This window comes from Telopea speciosissima, chromosome 2 (genome assembly GCF_018873765.1).
Source record: "Telopea speciosissima isolate NSW1024214 ecotype Mountain lineage chromosome 2, Tspe_v1, whole genome shotgun sequence".
Taxonomy (NCBI): domain Eukaryota; kingdom Viridiplantae; phylum Streptophyta; class Magnoliopsida; order Proteales; family Proteaceae; genus Telopea; species Telopea speciosissima.
The window spans coordinates 9,132,885-9,149,512 of record NC_057917.1 but is presented as its reverse complement, the minus strand read 5'-3'; the positions used below and the strand labels follow the sequence as shown (position 1 = coordinate 9,149,512).

Here is a 16,628-nt window from a genome sequence, read left to right as displayed (position 1 = left end):
TCGTACTCCTCTAAGCGGCTCAATATTTCACGTACCATCCTTCAATATTCCACCTTCCACCCTTGCTTTACACCCCAAATGCCATTTAAGTCCACACCAGGTATTAAATGCTATAAAATGACCAAACTACCTTTTCTTGCATCTTTTTTAAAATTTGAAAAGACCTAATTGCCCTGACCTATTTGCCAAAATTTGAAAAAACCAAAATGCCCTCATCTTCCCCAAATCATTATCTTCTTTTACATACTCACCACCACCACCATCTCACCGGGAAGCCCCACCTCACTGTCTCTCCTCCCCTCCTCTACTTCCTCCACGTCTCCCAGCCGTTCATCACTCCAAGTTGCAGCATCTCTGTCCTCTCCTTGCTTTGAGCTTTGAGCTTTGAGCAAAGCGAGAATATACCTCAGCTTTGACCTTATCTTTCTCCTTAAGCATGGATTCGTGATCGGAGAGAAGGGATTCGTAAGATGACTTGAGAACATCATAATCTCTGTCGAGCTGCTTCGTCTTCCAACGAGCCTGCGGTTCTGAAACCACACATCAGACCAGTAATGGCTCACACTTCGTCCAATCCCTATTAATCCTTTTAGGTCCATGCATCTAAGATGCCATACGACTACAAATCTGAATATCATTATCCGTTATCCTAACGGTTCTCAATTCTGAGTTCCGATTTCTGGGGTTACTAGAATGAAAAACAAATCCTTCTCAGCAGGAAATTCAAGAGGAATTATTTCAAGACGCACGTAGTTGTCTATCAGAACAAATCCTCCCATGAATGCTGCCGTTAAATTTTCGATGTGACAGTCGTCATTCGACGTCAATACAGAGAGACTTGCTTGGATTAAATCTACGACCGACAATTTTCTTCCAAAAATCTCATTAACAGCAACAGTAGCATTAGCAGCACTCGATCCCTAACGGTGATAATACCTTCTCGATAGTGAGGGAAAGACCGACGGATTTGATTTTCAGTCTTTCCATGACGGACCTTGCTGCTATTCCAGCGGAATTAAAACAAAGGTTTAGCGTATCGTAATTCCATAGAGGGTCGAGCTCGCTCAACGGAATCGATTGATACTGAAGAAGTGATTGGAATTTCTCCAAGAAGGGCACTTAGGACAATGAGCTCTCCCTCTCCAAGGTCATCTGATGAAGATATTGATAAGAAAGCAGATTTGTCTATTGAGAATTTCTATAATCGACTTCGGATGGAAAGGCAGGTTTCATTGAATCTAGGATATTGCAGAACAGATAGCTTGGAAAAGCAATGGATCGGATTCGTAATAAAAGATGGGTTTTTGTTGAAGGGTGGAGGAAGGCCTGTGTTTTAGAAGGGAATACCTTGATTTATTTCACTTTTCACTCTGTATACCCCACCCCACTCTCTTTTCTTCCGCTTTTCCTGTTTTATTTTTTCTTCATTTGTTCTTCGCCTTCGATCAGTTGCACAGAGAGAGAGAGAGAGAGAGAGAGAGAGAGAGAGAGAGAGCTGGTGGTACCTGCATATCCATTCTACAACGCTGGTGGTGGTGCTGGTGGTGGTGCTGGTAGTGGGCATTTAAATTGTAAAAGAAGATGAGGGTATTTTGGTCTTTTTAAATTTTAGCAAATAGGTTAGGGCAATTAGGTCTTTTTAAAATTTAGGAAAGATAGAAGAAAGGGTAGTTTGGTCAGTTTTTAGCATTTAATACTTGTTGTGGACTTAAATGGCATTAGGGGGGTAAAGCAGGGGTGGTACGTGGAATATTGAGCCGCTTAGGGGGTACGAGGAATATTGGATGCATTCTAGGGGGGTACGTGTACTTTACCCTTATTCTTACACTGCTCTAGTAGGACTTGTTCTCCCATTTATTATTTGGGCTGATGTTCTCTCTGCAATAGCGCAAGCTGCGCCCAGACACATGGACCTGCCACTCAGGGGGACAGGGTGGTCATTGTGCCCACCCCCATGTGTCTGGGTGCAGCTTGCACCCCCGACACAAAGAACATTCTCTTAAATTATAGAAATTTATATGTACCTCCCCTATGGTATCGGGTATTTACAAAAACACTTGTGAGTTGATATTTATGCATACCACCCTTACTTTCCAAAATATTTAGTAGCTAAATTAACCCAGTCCGAGTTGTTCTCGTTAGTTGCAAATGGTAAGAGTTTTTTTAGTCAGTATATGACCAATATACCCTTGATAGGGTAGAATGACATGACCGATGTGCAAGAACATAATTCCATTGTTTAGGGTTTGAAGGTGCATCATCTCTGCGCAAGAACATCTCCAGACAAAACACCTGTAACCAAGGTTTAAAAACTCGGGTTTTGACCAGGTTCCGACCTGGCCAAAACTGAGTTTTGGTAGGTTTCGGTCGAAACCAGGGATTTTTTTCCCATTGATGGAGAAACCAAGGTTTCGACCACAAAACAAGGCTTTTTAGGTCTGATTTTTTGCAACTTACCTATTTTTCACATTTTAAACACAATCCATCAATTACATTCATTAAAAAATCACTAAAAATGGTACTTGTGGTTATTGACCCAAGTTTACTAACGTACGTGCTGATACGATACAGACACTTAAGTGGTATTACAATTAGTTCACATAATTATAAAGTACTTGAACCCTGCATAATACATTGAATCCAAATAAAACATTAAGATGCCCCTCTTTTTCCTTTATGTAAACATTGTCTATCATCATCCTTTCAATGGGTATCCTAAAGATCTACAGACGTATACACTTACGTGAGAGTCTCAAGTCGAAGTCTGAGTCTGACCTCTCACCCACATTTTTAAGTTTAAACTTCAAAACAGAGATGCATAACTACGAAGTCAAAATTCAGCTTGAATGCTGAGAATTGAATTGGTTCAAGAATTAGGAATCGACCAATGAATCGGTTTAATTCAAGATGAATAAGAAAAAGAAAATGACTATGAATCAACCAATTCGGATCCAATTTGGACTATCCGATTCCAATTCAGGTAATAACAATTAGGATTGGTGGAAATCGGAATAAGTGTCACCTGATTCCAAGCCAAATTTCCCGATCTTCCAATCCGATTCCCGATTTTTAAAATCATGAACTAAATACTTTCGGCAATGCTTGATTATTGGACAAACCGTGGTGGTGGAAGCTAGAGTTAACTCTGCAAGGTATTTATTTCGTAAATTTTTATTTAAATGAAGACTTGCGATCGAGTTAGGTGATTTTAGAACCTAAAGAAGATAGGGTTTGACCAGGTTTTGATCGAAACCAGGTGTTTCGACCGAAACCTGGCCAAAACATGGTCGAAACAGTCGAGTTAAGGGCGAAACTAAGGATTTTTAAAATTCCCATTAGGTTTCGTCTCAGGCAGCCACGAAACCGAGTTGTCTCGACCGAAACCACAGATTTCGATCGAGTTTTTGTTCCATGGTGCAACTCATCTTCCCCGCGGACGATGATGGATTAAGAGCCCAACACAGAGATCGATCATTTCGACAGGATATGGGAATCCTCTTCAGACGAGTGATGTTGCGAGAAGGAGAGTGAATGTGAGAGAGAAGTTGACGAAGACGATTCCATATTGTCTTTTGTCTTTTTAACTTCATCTAATGGCAGAGTGAGGATTGGCGAAGATGGAGGGGAAGATCCAACACCGATGACCAATTCCACTTTGACGAATCGACAGAGAGCTTCGCCGACATCTTTCAGTGATCGGAACTACGAGACAACACTACAGATGAGGGCGCACGTAACAGTTATCGACGACAACTTTGATGTACTCTTTTTTCTTTCTGTAGAGAGTCACCAGAGTTACCTTGGATAGACGGTGATGAAGATGGGGAATTTACTGTTGTCGACGCTACTGCTGTTCATTTTAGGCCGAAACAACAATGCATAATGCGTGTTCGATGGAATCAAAGACAGTGCCAAAGATTGAAGGTTTAATCGCAGAGAGGGTTTACAAATTGAGGGGAAAAGGTGAAGATCTAGTGCAAAGTAAAAATTAGCTATTAACTCTCACCAAACATTACCCACGAGGCTAGGTATGCTAGCGGTATACTGCATACTAGAGCTGTAAACGGATCGGATTCGGCTCGGATAGTGTTATATCCGCATCCGCATCCGCATCCGATTAGCTATCGGACGGATTCGGATAGTGCTAAATGAATACGGACACGGATACAGATCGAATATTTTATCTGTTTACAAGTAAATGTAGCTTTTCAGATAGCTATAGTCTATCCGTATCTGCATCCGTTTAGCTTTCAGATGGATTCGGATAGTGCTAAACGGATACGGAAACGGATTTCGGCTATTCATTTATGTGTCTATCTCTCTCTTCCTCCCTTTGAGGTGTAAGAGAGTCATTTCTAAGGATGGAAGAGGGAGATAGACACAAAAGGTGCTAGCATATGGCAAACTGCTAGCATACTCATCACCCTCTCTCTTTCTCTCTCGGTGGAAGGAATCGAACTCCTAAACCCAGGTTTGAGCCGAGCCACACTGTGAGGTTGGTTTGGGTTGAGAATTCCTAACCCAAGGTTGGTCTGGGTTTGGACTGCAAGTTAAGATGAATATGGGCTCAATTTTGAAGCAAATGAGCCCAGCCTGCCTCATCTTTGTAAAAAATTTATCAATTTCTCGGCCCAGCTACAGCCCAACACCAAAACTTATCCCATTGGGTATTAACATCAACTCGCTAAACTTACGTATGCACTCTCATTTGTGTGTTCCTTCATGTTGAACTTAGTGTTATTCTAACCAATGCCAAAATTAGGTTTTCAAACTAGGCTTGGACAAATTTTTATCAACTGCGGTTTCCCTGCCCGGTACAGTTCTCTAGTGTCTCTAATAAATGGGAGGTGAACCCCACCTGGACAGTGTGTTCGGTCAGGGGGTGGAATGGTCATTTCAGCCCCCCCTATGAGAGGAACCGCACAACCGTAGCGAACCTCAAGGAATAAAGGTTCAGCTTGGACTCCACTGAGCTCAGATGGACTAACTAGATTTGAGATATCTAAGCCCACAACATCTGAGCGTAGTCATTCGAGAAATCAGGCAATGTGTTCGGATAGGGGATTAGGTCGTCATTTCCATCCCATTATGAGAGGATGCACTTTTTTTTATTTTTTATTTTTACTACCTTCCATATTATTCCCAAAAAGTCTTTTAATATTGGAGTAAAATAGGATTTTAAAAATTACTTACAATTATTGTCAAATTACGCTTACACGCTTTTCAATTATACATGTAAAATTACTTACAATTATTGTCATGAAAGAGAAAAAAATAATAATAATGTGTTTTACAAAAAGGGAAAGAAAAAAAAAATACTGTTACAATTTCTATGGTTCTCCAACTCCCTCTCAACGTTCACAGACAGACTTGCGGACACCTCCCTTTATTATAATTCTCTGAACATCCATCGAACACCCCCATAACGATGAAACAACCACGAAGACTAGAGCGTCTGTAAAGAAAGAGAGAAAATTTAGTTGTGGGGATTGCTTCTGAAGGAACCCAGAGCTTTAACGGCACCGGCTCTAATAATGAATTGGTGGTAGAAGGCAGCGATGCCTGCCCCAACGAAAGGTCCAACCCAGAAGATCCAATGCTCATCCCAGACCTTATCGTTGTTATAGATTACAGCAGCTCCGAAGCTCCTAGCTGGATTGATGCCCGTGCCATCGATTGGGATGGTGGCCAAGTGAATCAAAAACACCGCGAACCCAATGGGGAGTGGCGCCAACACCTTCCAATACGAAAACCAAAAATTAAAATCACCATCGAAGAAAAAGAGGAAGAATGAGAATGTTTTGGTTATGGGTTTTGCTTACGGGGATATGTGAGTCTCTGGCACTCCTCTTGGGATCGGTGGCGGAGAAGACGGTGTAGACAAGGACGAAGGTGCCAATGATCTCAGCACCCAAAGCGGTTCCCTTGGTGTAGCCTGGTGCAACTGAGTTGGCGCCGGCACCGTACCTGTCGAAGTAGGCCTTCTGGAATCCCTTTGCCAACCCTACACCACAGATGCAACCCAGACACTGTACTACCATGTACATAAATGCTCTGATCAACGACACTTTCCTTGCTAGAAACAGCCCAAACGTCACTGCTGGGTTTATGTGCCCACCTGTATTCATATTATTAAAAATAAAAAATAAATTATAAAAACTCTGAAGGACTTTGATAGTATTAATCGTCAAAAGAAATTAAGATAGAAAACCAACCAGAGATACCGGCAGTGCAGTAAACGAGGACGAAGATCATACCACCGAAAGCCCAAGCGATACCAAGGAAACCAACACCATTGCAAGGATCGGAGGTCTTAGTCGGGTCTGACTGGTTCTTGTATCCGATTATCGTTAACGTTCCGATATAAAGGAAAAGAACGGATGCGACGAACTCAGCGATGAGGGCTCTATAGAAAGACCACTTGGTGAGTTCATCAACGTTGAACAACGGCTCTGGAGGTGGGTCTTCGTAGTCCTTCACTACGAATTCGCATTGCTGTGCTACCTCCACTTCTTTCGCCATACCTTAATTTCCTTCCTTCACCAAATGTAACAGAGAGAGAGAGAGAGAGAGAGAGAGAGAGACCTTGGAGAACTGTTCACAACAGCCGCTGTGTTAGTGGTTTCAGGGGAAGGGAGGAGAACGCAAGCTTTGCTTCTGTGCTGCTTGAGGATGATGCGAGTAATTGAAGGGGAAGGGGCCCTATTTATAGAAAATCCAGCTTAGTCAGTTTGTATTTGTTTTTATTAACTTTTTATTAATTGGGCCCCACCCCTCTCCCAATTATTTCCGAGTCCACCTCTCTCCCTTCTCTTTGTGTTTTCCTGTATGAGATCACTATTCAGTTAATTTGGATTTCTCTTTATAAATTAAGGATTAGTATAAATTCTGCTGTATAATTTGCTTTTTGACTGTTGGATGGAGAAGTTTTTGTCCTCCTTGGAATTATGGACACTTCTGGGAATCAATTTCTCAATTCCATTTCAAAATTTACTTCAACCGCAACAATTAGGTGAACACTCTTTTTTTTTTTTTTGCCTCCTAATAATATGATAGTCAATGAAACACAACGGTCTAATATATATAATACACACACACACGTACGTTATTCTTCCCCCTTTTTTTGACCAAAAAATATAATTCATTACCCTTTTTTCAGTAGAATCCTCGGTCCAAACGACTGCAGATAGCAGCCAACAAGAATGAAATCCCGAGGGTTCCAATAAGATGTGTATATATATTGATCAAGTTTTCATCCACTCATGCTGAATGGGATCCCATTTACCAAGTGACGGGAGAGGACGGGAATAGATATCAGGAGGGTATTTTGGAACATTCAAACACCATAGGAGGGGTTTGTGAACCCTTGGATGGTGGGTGAACTATCCTCTAAGGGTTGAAGAAAACTTTGTCCTCTTTTTTTGTGCTAGAATTTAGCCTGCTAAGGATAATCCACAAGAGGGCCCTTAGCGAAAGACACACGAAGGGGCCAGAACAATAAATACACAAGCAGGCCATAGAGGAGGAGGGGTCTCGAACTTAAGACCAGCATACCCAAGCTGGCAACACTACGACCAATGGTCCCAACCTTCAGTCCAAGACCAATATCCCTCAATGATCTAATATGGTAACAGAGGGTTCAAAGTTTGTTACAGCTCTCGTACATGGAGGGTAAATAAAAAAGATTTTTCCCATTATTCTCGATAGTCTTGTGTTTTTAGTTAGTGAATAAATGGGCGTTTTCAATTACGTCTAAAGATGCATGAAAATATGTTAAAAAATTTTGAGCAACTTACTTAAACACCTAAAAACTTCGCCAAGATTTCGTACAACACTCGTGTACAATTTTGGGCTTTGAAGGGAGAGATATTACGAGAAACCCTTACAATAAGGGATACATACAAATTTCAACGAGGATGTTACAGTAAAATAGAAGGGTTACAAAAAAGACATCTATGCCCCTTGTTTTGAGGGGAGAGAGACAGACACATGAAGAATGTTGGCATAGGCCACACTACTACAGAGAAAACTACTTCCCATTTCTTTACTACTCTCTAATCTCTATCCTGCCCTGCCACGTTCCCTTCGGACTTACCTCCCTCTTTCCGACATTTCCCAAGAAACGCTTATACTTTTGGAAGGCTTTTTCACTTCATTGTTGACTATATCTATCTCCTTGTTGGAGGTTCCCGCTCCTTAGATCTTCACTGTTAGATGGTATTGCCAGATAACCTTATAGGTAAGGGTGTTAATGTGGAATTGAAATCGAAAACTGAATCTGGTTTCAGAACGAATAACGTGAATCTATCCGGACTGAATAAAATCTAGACAAGTCCTGGATCTAAAAGATGTGTTTATAATTCGGTTTGGTCTAAATCCAGATCCAATGGCTAAACCGACGAATCCAAACCGAATTACCCGACTCGTTAAAATCCTAATAACTTTTACTGCTTTAAGGCTTACGCCTTAAGCTAACCCTATGAATACGATTCTACGGACTTCTTGTCCGCTACTTCGAAATTATAGTTTCAATTTCAATGGAAATCGAGAATTACAAACGAAGAGTCGGATAATTTGACAAATTTGAAGTTATTCGACCAAGACTATGCTTTGGAGATGATATTCCATCATGAATATTCATTTCTCTACTTACGTGTAGGGTGCTCTCTAGTCTACAAGAGCCATAACAGCCATTGCGCCTTAGTCCTTGTATAATGTACGGATGGAGGTAATGTTGTAGTACCATTGCTTTGTAAAAATTAATGCTTCATGAAACTCGAATGTATTTAAATAAAACTAAATAAATTAACCATATAAGAACCGAATATTGGAACAGAATTGTAGCCACTTTCAACCCAAATCTATCAGATTCGATTAGAATATTCAATTTTAGAATCGATTCCCGACTTGATAGGGGATCCTGCTGCCATTAATTGGAATCGAACCGATTAAAACCCTTGAGGTACAGGTGAATCGTAACTACCCATTATATTTAAAGAATAAATAAACGCCTTCTACCTTCTTCAAATGTCAGCGTCTCGAAGACTGGGGAACTTATATCGACGACACGTGGAACATTCTCCTCCTTATTTTTTGCATCGTATTGTCTCGAGGGACCAAAGAAACGACAAATACTATATTATATCAACTAAACTAAGAGCTCTAGGTTAGGAAGGCGATGGAGACACATAGCTGAATAGACGGCTACAGATACCCAGGCATTATGCATGCTTCTTTGGGACTCTCTAATGGAGGGATGGCGTCCCTGCATCGTCGTTGTGGAGCCCACTCTCATTGACCTTTGTTGAACTAGACACATGTCCTTTATTTTTAAATAATGGATAAAAATGTGTCTGACTCAGTCCTCAAAGCCACGTCATTTCTGACAGAAAAGTAACACCTCACTTAACCTCCATACCCATCTGTCCATAGCTCCACGCATCTTTTCCTGGTTTTCGTATTCTCTCTCTCCCTATCTCTATCTATTCGTGTGGGGTCCATATCCTCGGTAAGGGGAAAAAAAAATATATATACATATAGGGCTGATGTTCTCTGTGCCGCACAGCACGCTATGCCAAGACACATGAGCTGCCACTCAGGGGGGTAGGGTGGTCATTGCATCCACTCCAATGTGTCTGGGCATAGCCTATGCCCTCGGCACAAAGAACATTCTCCTATATAAATAAGGAAGTAGTTTTCTGTATGGGAGTGTGGCCTACACTAGAACTCCCATGTCTCTCTCTCTCCTTAAAATAAGGGGGCAGAGGTGTCTTTTCAAATGGGGAGAAGAGAGATAGACTCATGGGTAGGGTGTCAATTTTGGACTGGAACCGGTAACCGGATCGAAATCGTCCCATTAGGAATCGGAACCGACCCACCCAATAGCTTATTGGTCCAGATCTGGTCTTAGTGATAGGTTATTGGTCCGGATCTGATCTGGTCCTCGGAACCGTTAAGGAACCGTTGGAATCAGAAGAAATGCATACACTTGAACTTGTGTTGCACCATTTTTTCTATTTTAAAATGTTAAAAGACTATCCTTGCTATTTTAACGTACAGTTAAAGTGACTTTTATTATACAGTTGTGGTCCGGTTGCTATTAGAACATGACCCAAGACTAAGCAAGACACTTGGCCCCTCAAATTCTAGTATCCTACCCCTCTCATATTTGTTGTACATAGAAGACACACACCAGTAGTTAATGAATTGCTTTTGAAAGATTCTAGCTTGCTTGAGATTTCTTGTTCCAATGGGAAAAATGATTTGCATTTGGATGCTCAACAAGGGCATGTTTGGACCCGATTAGGAATCGGAACCGAACCACCCATTAGTTAATGGTCCTGGATCTCAGATTTGGAACCAGTGGGCTTATTGGTATAGATCTGGTCTTGACACCTTAGAGTCGGAACCGCCAGAGAACCGGATCGATAGCCCAGAACCAGACCAGTTGACACCCCTACTCATGGGAGTGTTGGCATAGGCTACACTCCGACAGTCTGACAGCTTGTCACTGAACTAAACCCACAATTATCATCTCTTATGCTGTATAGAATATGGATAATGTCTTTATTATGCCTACCTTAGTGGACATGGGCCTGATTTGGTATGGTTTCTGTTTCAATTTTAGGGGGTGATTTCTATTTCTGAAATTGTTTAGTTTGATTTTTAGACCTTAGTTCAGTAAAATACAAATCAAGGGGAATAGAATTTCTCAAATAGTTGAGGAGTTGTTTCAGAATTTCTATTTCATTTGATTTCACTCTTGTACTTTAATAAGCACATGGTTAATTTCATGGGCAAAAAAGAACTTTTATGTTAAAATAAAACACCACATTTCTTCTTCTCCTAATAATCTCACCACCATCATGCTACTACCACCACCCCACCGCCAATACCCTTACGCCATCACAACCACTACCATCACCACTACCCTGTCGCCACCACCGTCACCACTACCTTGCCACCGCCACCGCCACCAACACCACCACTACCCCACCAGCACCATCACCATCACCATCACCATCACCACCACTATCCCGCCAGCACTGCCACCACCCTTCCCAAATAAATATAGTGAATCTATTCTCAGAAATTGAACTACGTTTTCTTTATTCTTGAACTATTTCATATTTATACAACTAAAACAATTTTAAATTTTTGACCAAAAATCTATTTGTTGACTATTTCATCAAATCAATCCAAAATTGAAATAGAAATCATGCCAAATATAGCCTTACAATTGTAAACAAAATGAATACGGATTGGAAGTGGTCAAATCCAGATATGGATGCAAATTGAATCCAGATTTTTGACTATCTGCATGTTAACATTCTTGACTTGTGTAATGCGGACTTTCTTCCCCTCGGCAAATACGATTCACTCTCAATCCATGTCTCTTAGGTTGTCGTAGTTCATTTCTTTATTCACTAGAAAATGTCGAATCTTCTGGAACCCTGGAGATCATGAGCAACTTGATATTTTATTATTAGTAGGACATTTGTTCGAATTGGATAACTTATGTTTTGGATTATCCGAATCCGAATTTGAATACCTTCTCACTAGATACAAATACCTTTAAATGGACACAAATGCAAATTGAAAATCGGATTTTCGCGTATCCGTTCGCATCCCTAACTGGATTAATATAAATAGAAACAACATAAGGGTAGAAGATCGCTCCCAGGTTGTGTAGCCCCTACATAAACGCACAGTCCAATGAGAGCTTGCAAAAGGGTATCAACATTGGTGGAAAATTTCCATTTCAAGGGGGTGGGGCCTTGTAGGTGCAGTGGATGGAGGTTCGCTGGCGTGCACCGGGCGGAAAAGAAAGAAAATGGAAAAATGGGAGTCGCCACTTAGATTTAGGGTCTAGGACCCATGAATGGTGTCCTTCCTTTGGAGAAAGGGGCGCTAAATTAACTCCAATGACTTAATGCATGGCCTGCCCCAGATCTCTAGGTAAGTGTCAAGTTACGAGCTGGGAAGGTGTTAGGCACCGTACCCAACTGCCCGAGCGACGGCCGGTCTTCCTAGTCCAAACTCTATTGTGTACTGTTGCATTATGCATATTATGTACCTGATTAAACTAATTTTTTTTCAAAGATTTTGATTATCAATGTTGAAGTTTAGGGACCAAAATACGCCAATTAAGATTAATATTTTAATCCTAATTACTACTCCTAAGTGAAGTTAGGTGATTATATACATTGTGCTTCCTAATTAATCTAGTTGATATATTTTATCTAAGTTAGAAAACCTAACTCTATGGTAAAAACATGGTCAATTGTACAGAAGTGATTAAGATCCTAAGCCCTTGATTATACCATGGAGGAGGACAATTTTTTAGAAGAAAAAAAACTCACTTAAAAGCTGAAATGAAATGATCAAAATTACGAAAATGCCAAAAATTCTTAAAAGTTTGGAGTAAAATAGGATTTTAAAAATAATTTAAAAATTACTTACAATTATTGTCAAATTACGCTTACACGCTTTTCAACTGTACATGTAAGACAATAGAATTTTTCCCTTATTGAAAAAGAAAAAAAAAATAATGCGTTTTACAAAAAGAGGAAGGAAAAAGAAATACTGTTACAATTTCCATGGTTCTCCAACGCCCTCTCAACCTTCACAGACAGACTTGCGGACACCTCCCTTTATTATAATTCTCTGAACATCCATCGAACACCCCCATAACGAGGAAGCAACCACGAAGACTAGAGCGTCTGTAAAGAAAGAGAGAAAATTTAGTTGTGGGGATTGCTTCTGAAGGAACCCAGAGCATTAACGGCACCGGCTCTAATAATGAATTGGTGGTAGAAGGCAGCGATGCCTGCCCCAACGAAAGGTCCAACCCAGAAGATCCAATGCTCATCCCAGACCTTATCGTTGTTATAGATTACAGCAGCTCCGAAGCTCCTAGCTGGATTGATGCCCGTGCCATCGATTGGGATGGTGGCCAAGTGAATCAAAAACACCGCGAACCCAATGGGGAGTGGCGCCAACACCTTCCAATACGAAAACCAAAAATTAAAATCACCATCGAAGAAAAAGAGGAAGAATGAGAATGTTTTGGTTATGGGTTTTGCTTACGGGGATATGTGAGTCTCTGGCACTCCTCTTGGGATCGGTGGCGGAGAAGACGGTGTAGACAAGGACGAAGGTGCCAATGATCTCAGCACCCAAAGCAGTTCCCTTGGTGTAGCCTGGTGCAACTGAGTTGGCGCCGGCCCCGTACCTGTCGAAGTAGGCCTTTTGGAATCCCTTTGCCAACCCTACACCACAGATGCAACCCAGACACTGTACTACCATGTACATAAATGCTCTGATCAACGACACTTTCCTTGCTAGAAACAGCCCAAACGTCACTGCTGGGTTTATGTGCCCACCTGTATACACAAAATTAAAAAGGGACAATTACTATCACTACCCAACATTTAACCTATATTTATTAAAATTATCCTAGTTTAAATTTTTTTTCTGAAACTACCCTATTTTAAAACTTTTACATCTCCTTCTACCCTCATCTCTTTCATCTCTCTCCCATATTTTATTCCATTCGTTTTTTTTGTTTGATTTTTCTTCAATTTTTCTATTTAATTAAATTTATATTCAACATTTCATCTTCATTGTTCTTCGAATAGATCATGGTTCTAAGTATGGGTACATACTGGTTTTGCTAGTCACCGATATCGTATCGATAGCAAGGTACAGACAAGGAGTAAAATTGTTAGAAAACTTATTTTTAAGGAGATTCAGGGGTAATTTTGCCCGATAGAGCTGATCTAGGGCGATACCGTGTTGGTATCGTATCGATTTTGCAAATTACCAATACCGTGCACTAAATTCATGGAACAGATCGACTCTCTTCAAAGCACCCCACTTCTTCTCTCTCTTCCTCTTTTTATTCAATTTACTTTTTACTATTTTTGAAGAGAGTCGATCTGTTTCATGGTTTTAGTGCATGGTATCAGAACGAGTATCGATAACCTGCAAAACCGATATGATACCGATACGATATCGGCCTAGATCGATTGTATCAGGCAAAATTACCCCTGAATCTCCTTAAAACTGAGTTTTTTGACCATTTTACTCCTTGTCTGTACCGTGCTACTGATATAGTATCGGCACGGTTTCAGTATCGGTGACTAGTAAAATTGGTACGTATCCCCCGATATGGGTGATACGATACCGATATTTAGAACCATGATTTGTTCGAAGAAGAACGATGAGGATGAAATGTTGAATAAAAAATTAAATAAATAGAAAAATTGAAGAAAAAAAAAATGAAATAGAATAAAAAACGAGAAAGAAAAAAAGCGGGTGGATGCTTTCATTTTTAACTATTTTAATGATAAAAACAATAAATAAAATGTTACTCTGATATCACTTGCTAAGAACTTTGATAGAATTTATCATCAAAACTTAAAGAGAGAATACCAACCAGAGATACCGGCAGTGCAGTAAACGAGGACGAAGATCATTCCACCGAAAGCCCAAGCGATACCGAGGAAACCAACACCATTGCAAGGATCGGAGGTCTTAGTCGGGTCTGACTGGTTCTTGTACCCGATTATGGTTAAAGTTCCGATATAAAGGAAAAGAACGGATGCGACGAACTCAGCGATGAGGGCTCTGTAGAAAGACCACTTGGTGAGTTCATCAACGTTGAACAACGGCTCTGGTGGTGGGTCTTCGTAGTCCTTCACTGTGAACTCGCATTGCTTTGCTACCTCCACTTCCTTCGCCATACCTTAATTTCCTTTCTTCACCAAATGGAACAGAGAGAGAGAGAGAGAGAGAGAGAGAGACAGAGAGCTGTGTTAGTGGTTTCAGGAGAAGGAAGGAGAAGGCAAGCTTTGCTTCTGTGCTGCTTGAGGCTGATGCGAGTGATTGAAGAATGAAGGGGAAGGGGCCTATTTATAGAAAATTCAGCTTAGTCAAATTGTATTTGTTTTTATTAACTTTTTATTAATTGGGCCCCACCCCTCTCCCAATTGTTTCCGAGTCCACCTCTCTCTCCCTCCTCTTTGTGTTTTCCTGTATGTGATCACTATTCAGTTAATTTCGATTTCTCTTTATAAATTAAGGATTAGTATAAATTCTGCTGTATAATTTGCTTTTTGACTGTTGGATGGAGAAGTTTTTGTCCTCCTTGGAATTATGGACACTTCTGGGAATCAATTTCTCAATTCCATTTCAAAATTTACTTCAACCGCAACAATTAGGTGAACACTCTTTTTTTTTTTTTTGCCTCCTAATAATATGATAGTCAATGAAACACAACGGTCTAATATATATAATATACATACAAACATACACACGTCATTCTTCCCCCTTTTTTTTTCACTAAAAAAAAAATAAAAATTTTGTTTTCCCTTTTTCAGTAGAATCCTTGGACCCAAACGACTGCAGATAGCCGCCAAGAAGAATAAATTCCCAAAGCGGTCCAATAAGTTTGTATATTGGACCGGGTTTTCCTCCACCCATCTTAAATGGGATCCTATTCACCGAGTGGCGAGAAAAGGCGAGGATGAATATATATATATATGGATTGAGGAAAACTTTGTCATTTTTTTTTATGCTAGAATTTAACCCACTAAGGATAACCCACAAGGGAGCCTGTTAGGGACAGACCCATGAAGGGACCAGAACAACACAAACCCACAAGCAGGCCATAGAGGATGAGGAGTCTCAAACTTGAGACCAACATATCCCATCGGGCACCACTACGACCAATGGTCCCAACCTTCAGTCCAAGACCAATATCCCTCAACGGTCTAATATGGAAACAGAAGGTTTGAAGTTCATATTAGCTCCCATACATGGAGGGTAACAACTCTTTATGTATAGTTTTCTAACAATATGAAAGAGCATTTTTGAAAACAAAAGGACATGTATCATTACAAAACCATACATGAAGCCTTCACGTATAGTGAGCTAATCTGTACTTAGGGTTCGATGCTTTATCCATGTAAAACCAATATGAATTTTTTTTTATAAAATAAATAAAGGGTTTTTTCAGCTAAAAAAAAATTAGAGGTTTTGATTTTAGGGTTGATGCAAGTGAAGTATAATGCTTTACTATTTACTAAATTAAGGGTAGTTTTTTTTTTTGGGGGGGGGGGGGGGCGGGGAGCATTACTATTCCTAGTGAAGTATAATGCTTCACTAATTACCGTTTGATATTAGATGGTTAATCCATGTGATAGAGAAAGCCATATCCTTCTCAATTGTTAGATTTTTGCCCAAACTAAGTAACTAAAGTGGCTTTAACACTAGTTCTAAGTTCCAATAGTAAAGTCATCCAAATGTAAGCAGATAGAAATGAATTTAAAATATTAAATGGCGTCTTTTGTAATTTTATCTATTTACTCTACTTCTTATCAACTGAAATTGTATCAATGAGATTTTTGTTTAATCTTCACTCAAGGGATATGATTTATACATGTGCCAAAGTATGATAAATAATAAAACGTTTTACTTCACTAGGCAGAGTGGTAATTAGATTTTTCCATTAATTACAGGATTATATAAATAAATAAGTTTTTTCCCATTATTCTCGATAGTTTTGTGTTTTAGTTAGTGAATAAATGGGCGTTTTTAGTTACGTCTAAAGTTGTATGAAAATA

The 16,628-nt window shown here is 40.1% G+C and overlaps 1 protein-coding gene across 3 annotated transcripts in view; it reads right to left on the bottom strand.

The window, feature by feature from the left end:
* Positions 1–5,436: 5,436 nt before the first annotated feature.
* LOC122652498 (probable aquaporin PIP2-5) overlaps positions 5,437–16,628 on the bottom strand; it is a 30,313-nt gene continuing 19,121 nt past the window's right edge. Inside the window, exons 1-5 of one of the 3 annotated variants that reach the window (XM_043846255.1) lie at positions 14,706–14,783; positions 10,112–10,117; positions 6,216–6,474; positions 5,823–6,118; positions 5,437–5,737 (exon numbers count right to left, since the gene is read on the bottom strand). In XM_043846255.1, the coding sequence (XP_043702190.1) occupies positions 5,477–5,737; positions 5,823–6,118; positions 6,216–6,474; positions 10,112–10,117; positions 14,706–14,747 (864 nt within the window). In that variant the 5' untranslated portion in view covers positions 14,748–14,783 and the 3' untranslated portion in view covers positions 5,437–5,476. Of the gene's footprint in view, positions 5,738–5,822; positions 6,119–6,215; positions 6,475–10,111; positions 10,118–12,721; positions 13,005–13,089; positions 13,386–14,440; positions 14,784–16,628 lie in introns of those variants that run through there. The other 2 variants (XM_043846256.1, XM_043846257.1) reach the window with 2 other exon arrangements.